General features: G+C 41.9%; 1 protein-coding gene across 3 annotated transcripts in view; it reads left to right on the top strand.

Annotated features, from left to right (window-relative positions):
* The window catches only part of COBL (cordon-bleu WH2 repeat protein), a 960,165-nt gene that overhangs the window by 622,473 nt on the left and 323,767 nt on the right, over nucleotides 1-13,925 (top strand). For all 3 annotated transcript variants that reach the window (XM_078688123.1, XM_078688124.1, XM_078688125.1), the window contains one exon: nucleotides 7,011-7,208. In XM_078688123.1, coding sequence (XP_078544249.1) covers nucleotides 7,011-7,208 — 198 coding nt within the window. The remainder of the gene's footprint in view (nucleotides 1-7,010; nucleotides 7,209-13,925) is intronic.

Raw genomic sequence — 13,925 nt, 5'->3', positions numbered from 1 at the left:
AGAACAATTAAAAAAAAATCTAGCATTGTAAAGTACTTAATATACAGTTTTTGTATTACACCAGAATGCAGTTATGTGTCCATTTATGGCACCTAGAATAACGTATTCATTAAGTAGTGTGACTCCGAAGGAACCACAGTTTCCTTATACTGCGTATGTATTTGCAGCACTACTCATTCTTCGCTATTAATTTTAGGTTTTGGTATTGAAGGGCCGACAGTAGCTGCACTTTTTATTCTTATTTTATTTTTATTGTTTTAACTGATTTTATGTATATTGTATTTAATACTGTTTATTAATGAACTATAAATGTACATTTAAACAGTGATGAAGCGGTCTAGAATCTGTGAAGTGAGAGCCAAACATTGGCAGAATTGAATTGGAACCTTGAAGGTGGAGGAACTGCAGGAAGGAGAATTGTTTTTTTCTATGTTGTCAGTATTTGATGATGGGAGAAGCGGAATGAGATCATTACGTCTCAGAGGCAAGAGGTACATGGAAGTTGGCGCCCGAAGGGACAACTGGAGCAGGAGCTTCTGGAGACTGTGAGGCGCACCAGCAGGCAGATATAGGCTGGCCCAAGAAGGCTCAAGAGAATCATTTGAGTGCCGAGATGGACAGTTCATAAGTGGGGCGAGGGCAATACGTCAGGATATACGAGGGTGATGGTGAGAGGTGTGGCATAGCAGCCCGAGTGGCTGACTCCGGAGCATGGGGATCGCAGTTTGATCGTCAGCAGAAGCTCCGTTCAGCATCATGTGACTCTGGGGAATAGCGCACTTAATCCCCCCGGGAGTCCCCAGTGCCTTGAAACCCTTAAGGGTGATATGTTTGCGCTTTACAAATGGGAATTATTATGAAATTAGACACGAGAAAGGGTAGTCTTGGAATGGAGAGGGTTGATCAGAGTATGTGCTGAGAGAAACAGGTTGAGGCAATTGAACACCGGTGGTGAAGAATCTTACAGAAAATGGATGTTAAGAGGTGAGGTGGTAGTTAGAGCATCGAATAGGCCCACCGTGGGTCTACTTTGAAGTGGAAGAACAACCACCGTTTGAAACAGTAATCCTACCACAAGTGTCTGCTTGTCAGGAACTTTTTTCTCTTTCTAAAAGCACTCCAGGAGAGTGCAGGCATTTCCCCTGTTAGCTGTGATTTCCCTGTTCTCCCAGCATATTTCTTTTCATAACACTATAAAAATTAATTCTCACAATTAGTCCTTCAAGTCGCTCTTATATACACTTTCCTTTTTATTCAGCTTTGTCCCTCAAGCTGCTGTCTTGTGTGCTTTAACTCAGAATTGAGCTCTCCCTTATTCATTCGCTCTTCCCCACCCCAGACTGGTCTGCCTCCATTTGCTTCCCTCCCTGCACCCTCCGTGTTACTTCCCCTTCCTGCGCCATCTGTGTTGCTTCACCCACACACCCTTGTGCTGTTTCCGCCCACCCTCCGACTTGCTCCTCTGCCATTTTGCTGTTTCCCCGCCCTCTATGTTGTATTGTATTGTAATTGCATTTATATAGTGCTTACTTCCCCTGATGAGGCGTCAAAGGGCTTTTTGGGCGAGTAGCACGCTACTCCGGGATCCATAGAGGATTAGTGTTGAATTAGTATAGTGAAACATGCAAGTACATTTTAAGTGGTGGATAGGTTAATCAGTTATTTGAATTCTGAAGGATAATTTCTTCTCCAGCTGTGTTCTTTCTGCCCCACCTGTTTGCATGAGTTTTTTTCTTACTGATTAGTATACAAAAAGAAAAAAGGCTCATGTCCTTTTGTAGGCATGCACATGCGCACGCTAGGTGCGCGTGCCTACAAAATGTCACAGCAGGTCGTGTAGCCATTTCTTTTTTCTTGTTTCTTAGCGATGTTGTGCTTCAGTGCTAAAATCCTTGGCAAAACGTTTGGATTTTACTTAAGTTATAAGTGAAATATACTAATAGCAGCTTTCAGCCAGCCCTCTTCATCCATTGGTCTGTTCTTGTCTCATTCACATGTTGTTTTCCGCCCACCACAGCAGACAGCACGGGCACCAGGTCACCCCACTTCAGCCATTGGCTAACTTCACAGTGAGTGATGGAATCCACACACATAGTTGTTCCATTAAGTGCTAGGGGAAGCTATGTCATTGTGTGCTTTTTGAGACCAATAAAAGTTCTTGCTTCTGGCCTGTGTTTGTTTTTTAGATTGATTAGTGCCTGACTGCTTCCCTAACAATAAGTATTTGCAAACATCATGATACACCAAAACAAGCTAAAAAGTTGGCAGCCCTTATTGGCTTTGCCAATGCATGTTTTATAGGGTAGCTACATACTGAAAACACATTCCAGAAGGCCTAATTAACAGAATCTGAAACATTGTTAGTAACGTCTATGGGAACGCAGTACAAACAGACGCCGTGCAAAAAATTATACAGAATTTCCCTCGGGCCAAAGTTGTGCCTTAGCACTTACTAAACACCAAGATTAGACACGACGGATCCCAGATGGCTCTCTTGCAGAATCTAAAGTGTTAGTCATTTCTGTGGGGCCCTTATCTCGACACTAGCTGGGGATTTAGTTCACGTTTGTATCACCTCTGCCATAAATTGCACCATACTCTTAAAAGTTTTGTGCGTTCGACCGCTCAGTGTGCTGTCGCCTTTCTAGAAGACTCAATTGCGAATTCTCTGAAAATAGGTTGTAGACTTTGGATCAGTGCGTATTTTACGCCGGAACAAATTGTGGTAATGTGTTTCAGAGATTCTGTTTGTGAAGGGCACAGGCGGGAGCTCTTATTGCAAAGGCAAGTGTGCTTAAATAACCCAGTCTGGTGTAGTGTTACTCACAAGTGTGCGTTTTACACGTGGCTTTAGACAGAGAGATATGTGCTACGCAAACAAATGGTGGACGGAATGCTGAATAAATCATACATTCATCCCAAGTCAAGAGATCTTGGTTAAATCCATCGTTCTTTTGCTCACCATGCCACCCCAGTTTAGACCCAGCCATATGCAAATCAGTCTTGAGCTTGTGCCACATGGGAACAATCCAGACTGAACTGCCAATCCAGGTCCTCCCTGGACCGGAAACAGGCATCCTGGGATCATTTTCTGGGTATTACCCTTCATCAGCCAGACTAGCTTGAATCCAGTGACACAGTGAGCAAGGGACCCACGTCTGGCCATACCCATCCCACTTAGGGTGAAAAGTGCAATGCAAACAAATGATGGCCGGAATGCTGAATAAATCATACATTCACCCCTAGTCGAGAGATCTGGATTAAATCCATTGTTCTTTTGCTCACCATGCCTCCCCAGTTTAGACCTAGCCATATGCAAATCAGTCTTGACCCTGTTCCTCATGGGAATAGTTCATACCGAACTGCCAAGCTAGGTCCTCCCTGGACCGGAAACACGCATCCTGGGACCGGTTTCTGAGTATTACCCTTCATCAGCCAGGCTGGCTTGAATCCAGTGGCACAGTGAGCAAGGGACCCACATCTGGACATACCCATCCCACTTTAGGTGAAAAGTGTTACGCAAACAAATGATGGACAGAATGCTGAATAAATCATACATTCACCCCCAGTCAAGAGATCTGGGTTAAAACCAACGTTTTTTTGCTCACCATGCCACCCCAGTTTAGACCCAGCCATATGCAAATCAGTCTTGACCTTGTGCCACATGGGAACAGTCCAGAGCGAACTGCCAAGCCAGGTCCTTCCTGGACCGGAAACAAGCATCCTGGGACCATTTTTTGGGTATTACCCTTCATCAGCCAGGCTAGCTTGAATCCAGTGGCACAGTGAGCAAGGCACCCACATCTGGACATACCCATCCCACTTAGGGTGAAAAGTGCTACGCAAACAAATGATGAACGGTATTCCCAGACTTGTGTCCCATGCTCTCCATGCCATGGAGTCAAGCTATCCTGGCGGATGAGGGCTGAAAGCCCGCAACCGGTCCTAGGATGCTTGTTTCTAGTCCAGGGAGGACCTGGCCTGGCAGTTCAGGCTGGACTGTTCCCATTGGGCGCAGGGTCAATACTGATTTGCATATGGCTGGGTCCAAACTGGAAGGGCATAGTGAGCAAAAAAACGATGGATTTTGGCCCAGATCTCTGTACTGGGGTGAATGTATGACATTGTTCTGAATTCTGTCCATCACTTGTTCTTTTTTGCATTAGACAGGGAAATAGGCATGCCTGAGATGATGCAAGATCATAACAGACTGAAGCAGCAAGTAGGAGGCATGGAAAGAAGACATGGAAACAGCACAGTTATTGATCAGTTACAACAGAAAGCAACGGTGTTGGGACAGACGTAAGCTTTAAAAGTAACAGAGGGGATGCAAAGCCATTTGCAAGCAAGTCCTGACGAAGCTTGCAAGGATAAACTGTATGCAGACACCCAGAGTCCTGAAGAGCTCACACAGACCTGGCAGAGTCAGTGACTACCCTTCTCAGTCCCTCAGCGGAGACTGCATTTCTTCTGCAGGACTCAAGATCAGCTGATGTGGCGCCGACTCACAATAGAGGGTGCAGTCGTGAACTTTGGGCCTTACAGCCTGGGGAAGGTATCAGTACCTCTTCAAGGACAAGTTGTTGGAATGAAATGAAACACAGCAGGCCTCATATAGGAACCACCAGTGCACGCTTTTAATAGTGGAATCTGAGGATGTTTTTTAAGGGGTGTCCTGAGACAGGATAGATCATGAGAGAGTGATGCGTGTGCCCCACAAGGATTACAGTAAAGCTTGAAGTACCTTTTACTCAGTCTAGGTTTGCTGCCATCGAATGGGAATGCTGGGCTAGGAATTGGCTGAGCAAGGTGTGGAAAAGAGTGCTTGCAATGTGAGACAGCTCTGTCATGAAGAAGGTGACCTATGGAAATTAGTGTCACCTAGGAGCCGCGGCCATGATATGTCTATGTTTGTTCTAAGGTTATATAATATGGTCGACAGCCTCAATATATTTGAAACACAGAAGACATTTAAGCAAGTTGCACTGGTCTTTGAGGTGACAGCAAAGATGTTTAGCACTGAATGGTGAATTCATGCATTTAGCAGGGACGTAGCTTGGTCAGTAACATTGGGGGGTGCGAGCTTCAGATTTTCACATCAATCACACTGGCGCATACTGCCAAAATACATTATACGACAAGCAGGGCTCAAGAGGAAGTGGAAAGGGAGCGGATGGACTGGTTGGATTACTAAGGGAGAGAAAAAAATATTTTGTGTAAATAAATAATCAAGACTTTATGGCTTTCAAAACAGATGAAAGAGAATGTATGTGTGTTTTTGTCGGTGCGTGCTTGCAAAAATCCCAGGTGAAATCCGACAGTCACCTCACCATATCCGACTGAAAGCATCTGTACCCAAATTTTCATCAGAAAATACAATTATTAGGGGAGTGTAACATCCCAAACATCCCCCCTGAAGCTACGCCCAAAATATTTAGTAAGCATAATATTTTAGGAATCGTTCATGAAGGGAGGTGAGGGGTTAAATGAATTAAACAGAAGACGGATCCTGGGGTTACTATATAAGATGCTCTCAGAGTTTCAAAACAATGAGCAACGGTCAGAGCGAGTGAATGGAATGATGAATGAAGAGGGAAAGGTGTACCCATCGGAGAAAGTCGTTGCGACACCAGTGCGCACATCTCTGGTGTGTTCCTCATTTGTAATATTGTGTCTAGTGTAGGGTCTCAAGGAAAGTAAGGATTATACTGCATTCCCTATAAGAATATGTATTCGCTAGAGATAAAAATTTGGGGAGAGGAGTTGGCCTAACGGCTAGGGCAGTCGTCCTCGAATCTGGGGAACTGGGTTCAGGTCTCTGCAACGACGCTGAACTTCCTGTGATTCTGGGCAAAATCACTTAATCTCCCCGTTGCCTAACCAAAAAAATGAGTGTGTCCTCATGTAATGCAACTGGCTCTATGTAAAGCGCTCTGATACCCGATTCGGGACAAGTTTGCGCTACATAACACTCCGGAAAAAGAAAATGGATGGGGTGCAATGATAGTGACAATTGCAGTATAAACTGAGATAAACATGGGAGAAATGTGGCAGGCCAAGAAGAAGCATTAGGAATATTTTTCCCCACTATCAAGGTCAACGTAGGGAATGGTCACCCCCCCAGAAGTGTTGGGAAGAGGCACTGATAATGAATTAAAATAGCTGAGGATAGCCCTGGTAGACTTTTAACACTAAGAGCAAGCGTAAAGCGGTAGTCAAATTGGTTCTACCTTGAAACCATTGGGCATGGGATTTTAAAAGTAATAACAGAGATGCACACCCCAAATTCCCCTAATGACTTTACTAGCATGTTGCATACGGTATATCCCGCACACCACATCTCTCGTTTTACAGTAGAACATCAGTTCTGCACTTCATGGTGATAGCAGCTAGGATGGATGGATGGCTGCAGGGCAATGGTTCGAGGAATTGAAGGATGGTTGTGTTGATATACTGAGGGGCAGAGGTGTGGACTGTTTGATGCATTCACTGGCTTCAATGAGAGCCTGATTTAGAGTTGGGAGTACAGAAAATTATTCTGTTTCAAGAGGCAATGCTAAATCCCCAAGCAATTCCAACAGAAAGAATCTCCTCCACAGCCGGGGTTGTATCCTGGAGGATGTTTCTACGATGAATTCTTCTTTATATTTAACATTTACTATAGAAAACAGAGAATGTTCTCATCCCACCTATCTTTAACCCAGGCCTTAATCGTTCACAAAAGATGTTGAATTGATATCAAACTGAAAAACATTTGTTAAAACTCTGTCGTATGTGCTCCGAAATCCTAAATCACACATCACTCCTAAGCACATTTCATCCTATTGTTGATAGCATTGACTGGTGTGACCGCCTCTGTATCACTGCCCACTTCTTTTCACCTTGTGATGTTTTAAGGTTCTGTTTTGGAGGCTTTTAATGGTTTTCTGCTCAGAAGAAGTGAATACAAGTTAATGCATAATGCTAGCCTCCTGTCTTGATATAAAACCTGGTATTCAACTATGTTGCAGGACAGTACAACAGTTCCGAATTCGCCGTCAGTGAACAAACGGACAGTTGCTTTGGTAACGTCGTTGTCTCTTACCAACATCTCAGGCATTGCAGAGAGAGCTGAAGGGAAGAAGCGTCAAGCGCCACCTCCTCCGACAGCCATGATACGCCAGACTTCGTGCTCGGAAGAAAGTGGCGAGGACAGGCAATCTGTCCAGGTAGGTGATTGCTGATGTAAACCAGAAGGTGATCCATGGGGTAGACATGTTTGGACAACTAACCTAGAGCTTTATTTGAGTGTCTTACTTTTTATTATGTCATAAAAATGCTGTGCCTTGGTTGCTGGTGGGATCCAAGAAGAGAAACACGAGCAGAGCAGAAGGAATTGAATCAAGTTTAGGCCACAACAAGTTGAACATGTCTAAGTCTTTATTACAGTGAGGACGTCTAATAATTTATTCACACATTCTGCTTTCTTCGGATCTTGCACACATACAAAATTAATTGGTTTATTTCATTACTTGTGGGGTTTGTATCCTGCCGACTGTAACCGTCCTGCTGAATAGGTAACCTGTCCACCCTCCCTATTTCAGAGCGACACTTCATAGTAAGGAAAGAAAACACATTTAGTGCACATTTACTTATATGTACCACTTTCGAAATGTATTAAGGTTCCCTGACTAGGTTGCTGAAACAGTAACATTTCTGGATAGTGCCTCCTTTTTTAAGTCCCTTAACCCCACCTCTCATAATCGTTTTATTTGGTGTGGAAGTTATGGTTTGGTTGCTTGTTTAGCAAATTATGGATTGTCGAGCTAACCGTAACTGGCGGCTTTCAGGGGTTTTTCAGTTTTAATTTGTAGGCATAACAGTTACTGATTTGTCAAAGTGAATTTCAGAATTTTTAAAAAATATACATTGAGGTTATAACCAAATCTAACCAACACTTTAATTTAATGGTAGTTTTTTGTGAAATTCTGTGTATTTTCTGACTATAATCTATTTCCAACTTCTATGAAAATATCCCCACCTTGCTGCACACAGCCTTTGGCCTTTTTGGTAATGTGCAGCAATGGTTGGTCAACGGCCGCGGAAAACAAGACTGTCCTGCCACGGCCACCAGTTGTGCATAATGGAAGAATGGGCACTGGCAGCAGAGAGCCAATCCCAGGACTTGGCGCACACAGTCAGGCCCTGCTGCCAGCCCTCCGCAGGTGGCCAATACCCACTTCGTAAGACCTTTTGCCATGCAAATCAGAGGCTGGCAAACCACCGCAGGTGATGAGCCCCTTTTATTTATTGTATTTATTTTTATTATTATTTGAATCCACAGGTGCTTTTTGAAACTTGTTCACTTTTTGGGTCTTGGGTATGGTTCATGAAGCCAGTCCTAGGTCTATGAATTGGTCAAGGGCGTCCAACAAGTTTCCAAGATCCCTTGCTCTGGTTATAGCAGACAATGAGTCAGGGTCATCTAACCTTGCTCCTTGCTGTGAGTCTGTGAAACCTGCCTCTAGGTCCACAAACCCAACTGTAAAATGTAGTTTTTAACAAATAGAGGTAACCCCAAAGGGGTTTTGTCACTGTCCCTCCACACCCCACATCAGCCAGGGGTCAGGGGATGCTATCCTTGCCGCCTATGGCTTTATTCTTTTTTGCTACATAATGCAAGGATGGAGCTTTGTGTCCTGTAATGGCTGCTGCAACAATTTTTCTTCTTCATGGCCGGCCAGTCAGAGGCTTTGTGTCCATGGACCCAGCTTTGTGAATAAATGAATGAATGATTAACTTTTATATAGAGCACGGCTACTTGGCGAGTGTCCTGGCGATTGGCACAAAAGAAGAGGCAGGAGAGTTGGCGAACAGTCAGGTATGTGCTGTCGGGTGAAAGCCTAAATACGTACGTTTTGAGGGATCTGTTGAAGGTTACTTTATCTGTAATGTATCTCAGATGGACTGGCATCTGGTTCCAGATCTTTGCCGCCAGGACCATGAAGGAGGACAACCCGTGTTTTTTTCCTAAAACGGGGGACTGATAACGAGGAACCCAGCTTTGGACCTGCAGACCCTAAAATGAATGATAGAAGAACAAGCTCTGTCATCCATCCAGATTTCTTTATTTTTTTTATTTGGCTCCGCAGACAGTCCACTAACGCGGGTTCGGGGTTTGTCCATGGAATAACAATTCAGAATCTATACAATACAATACAAACCAAAACCATTTGTAGAGTGCACAGCTGCCTCAGCAGATGTTTCCTGGCACTAGCAGTACAGGTCTGAAAGCAGTGCAACATATAACCGCTGGCTTAAATGCCCTCCAGACAGGAGTAGAAGAGCAGAGTCTTGAGATTCTTTCTAAAAGCAAATTCAGAGGGACTACATCGCAAGCTGAGAAGAACAGCATTCCACAACTTAGAAGCAAGAAAAACAAAGGATCTACTGCCTCTCTTGGCCTTATGAATTCAAGGTAGTTGGAAAAGTTTGAGGTTGTTGGATCTCAGAGATCTGACTTGGCAATAAAGTTTAAATCTCCTCCTTAGATAGAGGGGCTCTTTTTGTTCAAATGCCCAAAGGCAAATGTTAGTGACTTAAATTGGATACCTTGGTTACTGGAAACCATTGAAGTTGGTGTAGTTATGAAGACCCTGGCGGAATATTCAACATTAGGCAAGTGGCGGAGTTCTGTATTGTTTGCTAGCATTGAAATATGGCAGGCTGGCAGATACAGATGCTATTGGCATTATCCAATGTTGACGTAACCAAGGCATGAACAATCATTTTGCGAAAGTCTTCCAGTGTAAGATGGAACATCTTTTTAGGGACCTAAATGTGACAAAACAGTTGGAAGAAATAGCCTTAATTTGAGGCTCGAATGAAAGATTGGAGTCAAATTTCAAAACCAGATTTCTCACAGTAAGTGCTGGAAGAAGGAGAACCCCCAATTCTGTCGGCCATCAGTTGCTGAAATCAAGAGAAGATTTAGTGCCAAAGAAAATAATTTCTATTTTTTCAGAGTTGAGCTTTTAACAGCTTCCATTCATCCACTCCGCCTCTACCTTAAGGCAAAGCTTAAAGACACCCAGTGCTTCTGGCATGTTCTCTTGAAAAACCAGGAGGAGCTGGGAGTCATCCACGTAGGAAACCACCCACACACCCCATGCCTCAACCAATTTTGCTAACAGCTCCAAATAGATATTGAAAAGGGTGGAACTCAGCGCCGAATCCTGTGGCACACCACACTCCAGTGGTTTAGAAGAAAAGGTGCAAGGAGGAAGAAAAGCTGCTTGTGAAGAGTCTTCAATAAAGGATTACAGCTATAACTTTTAACCCTTTAATGCCCAAAGAAACAGTTTCGTAAAGCTAATTTCTCAAAGCTACTGAACAGATTTACATCAACCAAGTCCCATTACAAGCTTACCTTGAAAGGGCGCTGGGTGACTTTTTAAATAAAATCTACCCTATGAGTGTCTTTGGCCTTAGATCCCCCACAAGATCCCAGGCAGGGCTGAAAATCTATGCACATCCTAGTTCTCCATCAGTAAGAAAAAGATCTATAGCAAGCATTCAATTTTATATGCCATCTTGTTTTAGGTGAAAAAGTCACTCAGAACAGTAGCAACCATATGCACATGACTAATAAGTCTAGACTATTATTTGATTATAAAAATATACATATTTAGTTTTTGTTTATAACTTATTTTTCAATCATTAACATCAATGCATCAGGTTATTTAAACAATTATTTCAGTAGACATCATCACATAAATACATACAAATCAATTGACATAAAGCTAAGGAAAAAAGAGAAACACACAACCAAAACAAAAAATTATATATTGAAAATATGGTTGATGTATTATTGAGGTAGGCAATGCGGTGGATGGAAGCTACGCGCGTTTCAGCAAAACTGTCTTCATCAGGAGACCGTTATTTGCAATAAAATTTAAATAAATAACACTAAAGAAGAAATACAAAAAACATATAAAACACATAGGTTACTACTTTGTATTGTATACAGAAAAAAACATGGTCCATAGTTTCGAGATTGTATTAATTTAAACAGTATTATACTATGATTTGCAGCTATTTATCTGACATTATTATGACAGATTATAATGAACAAAATTCTTTAATGAAAATGCAACTATAAAAACCATTTTATCATACAGATAGCGCATTTTTTCTCTATTGGAATACTACTCTTCTAGATAGCTTTATATTTCATACAGACCAATAACATATATCAATCATGGTTTAGAGAACAATTGTAGAAAGAATATAGAACAGAGGTAAAGAGAATAAAGATAATAGAAATAGTAAAGTTAAGCACAGAAAAGAAAAAGTCTAGTTATTATTCGCTTCCCGAACTACTATACAATTGTTCTACTTTCAAATCTCATGTAATATTTAGCATTTTATAGATTATCATCTTTGTTATCCTAAGATGTGGCTTATATTATGTACTCAGACCTTACGTAATATAGTTAGTTCAGGTTTTACTTACTAAAAAAGTACTTGACAACCGTCCCTGTTTTCAGGATATGTAGATAGGGCGGTGTGATAATAAAGTTCTTCCAATAAATGAACCACGTTCAGTTAAAGAGGGGCCTTCATAGAAAAACATAACACTTTTGTTCATGGTCGGAATAAACAGACATAAGGAATATATTTAATAACTCCTACTTTTTAGGTTTTAAATTAATCGATCGTTCCATACCTTACACTGATCGATTTTTTATAGCAGAAAACGAGACATATTTGTTTAGTACGCTAATTACGTAAGTTTTATTTTGTCTATAGCTGTTACCATTATGCGTTCTATTACGATAGTCCCATCAGTATTTTTAGACAGTAAAAAAGCGTAAACAGAGTCAAGCCAAGAAATGAATAATAAAATGCTTACTCTGAAGACGTGTTTTTTAAAAAAAATCTGGTCATGGAAATGTGATCATACATGACATGGTCCAAACGGTGCCTTCAGTCTTATTTGATTTCTATTGAAAAGATGGACATCCTAGTTCTCCAGCCTCTTTCTAAATACTACTTTCAGAAACAAATGACCACCTACACTCAAAACTATAAGGGGACACCACAGGTATGTATCCCAAAGGAAGATGTTACTGTCAGTACTCTCTAACCTGAAAATCCAGACTCAACCAAAGTGATTGTAGATTCCTAATTTTGCCACATCTATAGTCAACCCAAGACTATCATCATAGAGTTATAGAATAGGCTTAGGCAAACGAGAATGAAATAGAAGTAGAGAAGTAGAAGTAGAGAAGCTTGATACCATTACAAGCCTGGCTGCTCAGCTGTGCTTAATCCGCACTACAGGAGTGTTGATATCTGACATGTTTAAGAGAGCTTAATTATGACCATATTTAAAACACTCTGATTTTAATTAGAAGTATTATCTATGATACACCTGCTAACATTCTTGGTGTCAACACGGTCTTATAGTTTGAAACTCGCTTATTCCTCTGAGCTAAAATACAATTGTCTTTCCAGTACATAGCAATGAGGACTACAATTAATCTGTTTACAAAAGAGAGCCGCCTTCAATATAAGCAAATTACTTTTTGTGCTTGATTTGTATTTAAGGTGATGAATAGACAACCGTAATATGAAAAGCATTTGTCCATATTGTAGGCGTAGTTCTAATCCCGGTCAAATATATTGATTATCCTTGAACTCAATGGACCATACAACAGTACTTATGTGCTGCTACACTTCAATTGAAGCTTGTAAAGTTTTATATCCACATAGAGTTTATAATTCTAAAATGATTCTAGAGAAACAACAAGCACAATAAATTCTGTAATCCTAAAGGACGATTCCTAGTGCCTTGGGATGAATTCCTGTGAAAACAAGTACATGGCTTTTTCCTATGAGATACTTCTCTAATCTTTAGTTAACTTCACAGAATAACAGATGACAATATTCCTACAAGTATAATCATGATTGCCTAGCAAATACTCTATGGGCCATGAGGAGAGTATACTTTATGATTTCATGATGGTCACAACCCTTGACAGAAATCTCAAAAGCCCTGTAGGTTCATGGGAGATTTAGTGCTACTTGCCTATACTCAACTTGAGACACACGAGTTTGTTCCTGACAGTGCCCACACGCTGTGCATCCTTCCATTCTCCACTGCTTCTAAAGACATGCATGCTCATGTATAGTGACATACGTGACCAGCCTGCAGTAATAGTAAGCGCGTCGTTCACCTCATCTCTACACAAAGATACTCCCAGATCAAAAAAAAAACAACAAATTAAAATGCTGCCTTTAGATCATGGAGGACACTGAAATTGCAGAAAATCCAGCTCAGATACTGCTTAGAAGCAGCTCCGGGTAGCCTTGAGTTCACATCTCTGAATACACTTTTAGTTACACTAACATTGTTTGAAAATACACATGGAGTTACATATCCATTTAAACTGAACATGGTTTGAAAGAAAGAAAGCACTAGGTTTTTGTCTGTAATGTAGACTTCCATGATTCTCTGCTGCTTTCTGGCAGCCATGTTGTCTGCCCCGTATCCCTCTTTGCTGCTCTTTTCTGGTCTGCTGAGTTCTGGAGCTGGTAATGGCCTGGCTTCTGTGAAGGTTCCTGACAACCCGGGTGGTTATCCACTTACCCTGCTTATGCTCCTCAGCCGTCTCATTAGCACTAGGCCTGGGCGGAGTTCCACTATGCGGAACTCTGCGAAGTGACCAAAAAACTCTGCTGTGCTATGTAGAGTTCCGCTAGCGGCAGAATGCATTACATCTCGCTATGCACGCTGATATTTAGCATCGGGTGTTTGTCCCGTGCTGTAAAATCGGCGTGAACGGCACCAAGAGCAGCGCAAGAGGGCGCTGCTTCTTTCTGCCCTTTGAGTAGATGTTCTACTTGAGCGGCAGATGCCTCAACACAAATGGAAAGTTTCT

This window comes from Lissotriton helveticus, chromosome 4_1, assembly GCF_964261635.1.
Source record: "Lissotriton helveticus chromosome 4_1, aLisHel1.1, whole genome shotgun sequence".
Lineage (NCBI taxonomy): Eukaryota > Metazoa > Chordata > Amphibia > Caudata > Salamandridae > Lissotriton > Lissotriton helveticus.
Note: the sequence above shows the minus strand (reverse complement) of the source record. Positions and strands in the feature narration are given on the sequence as shown.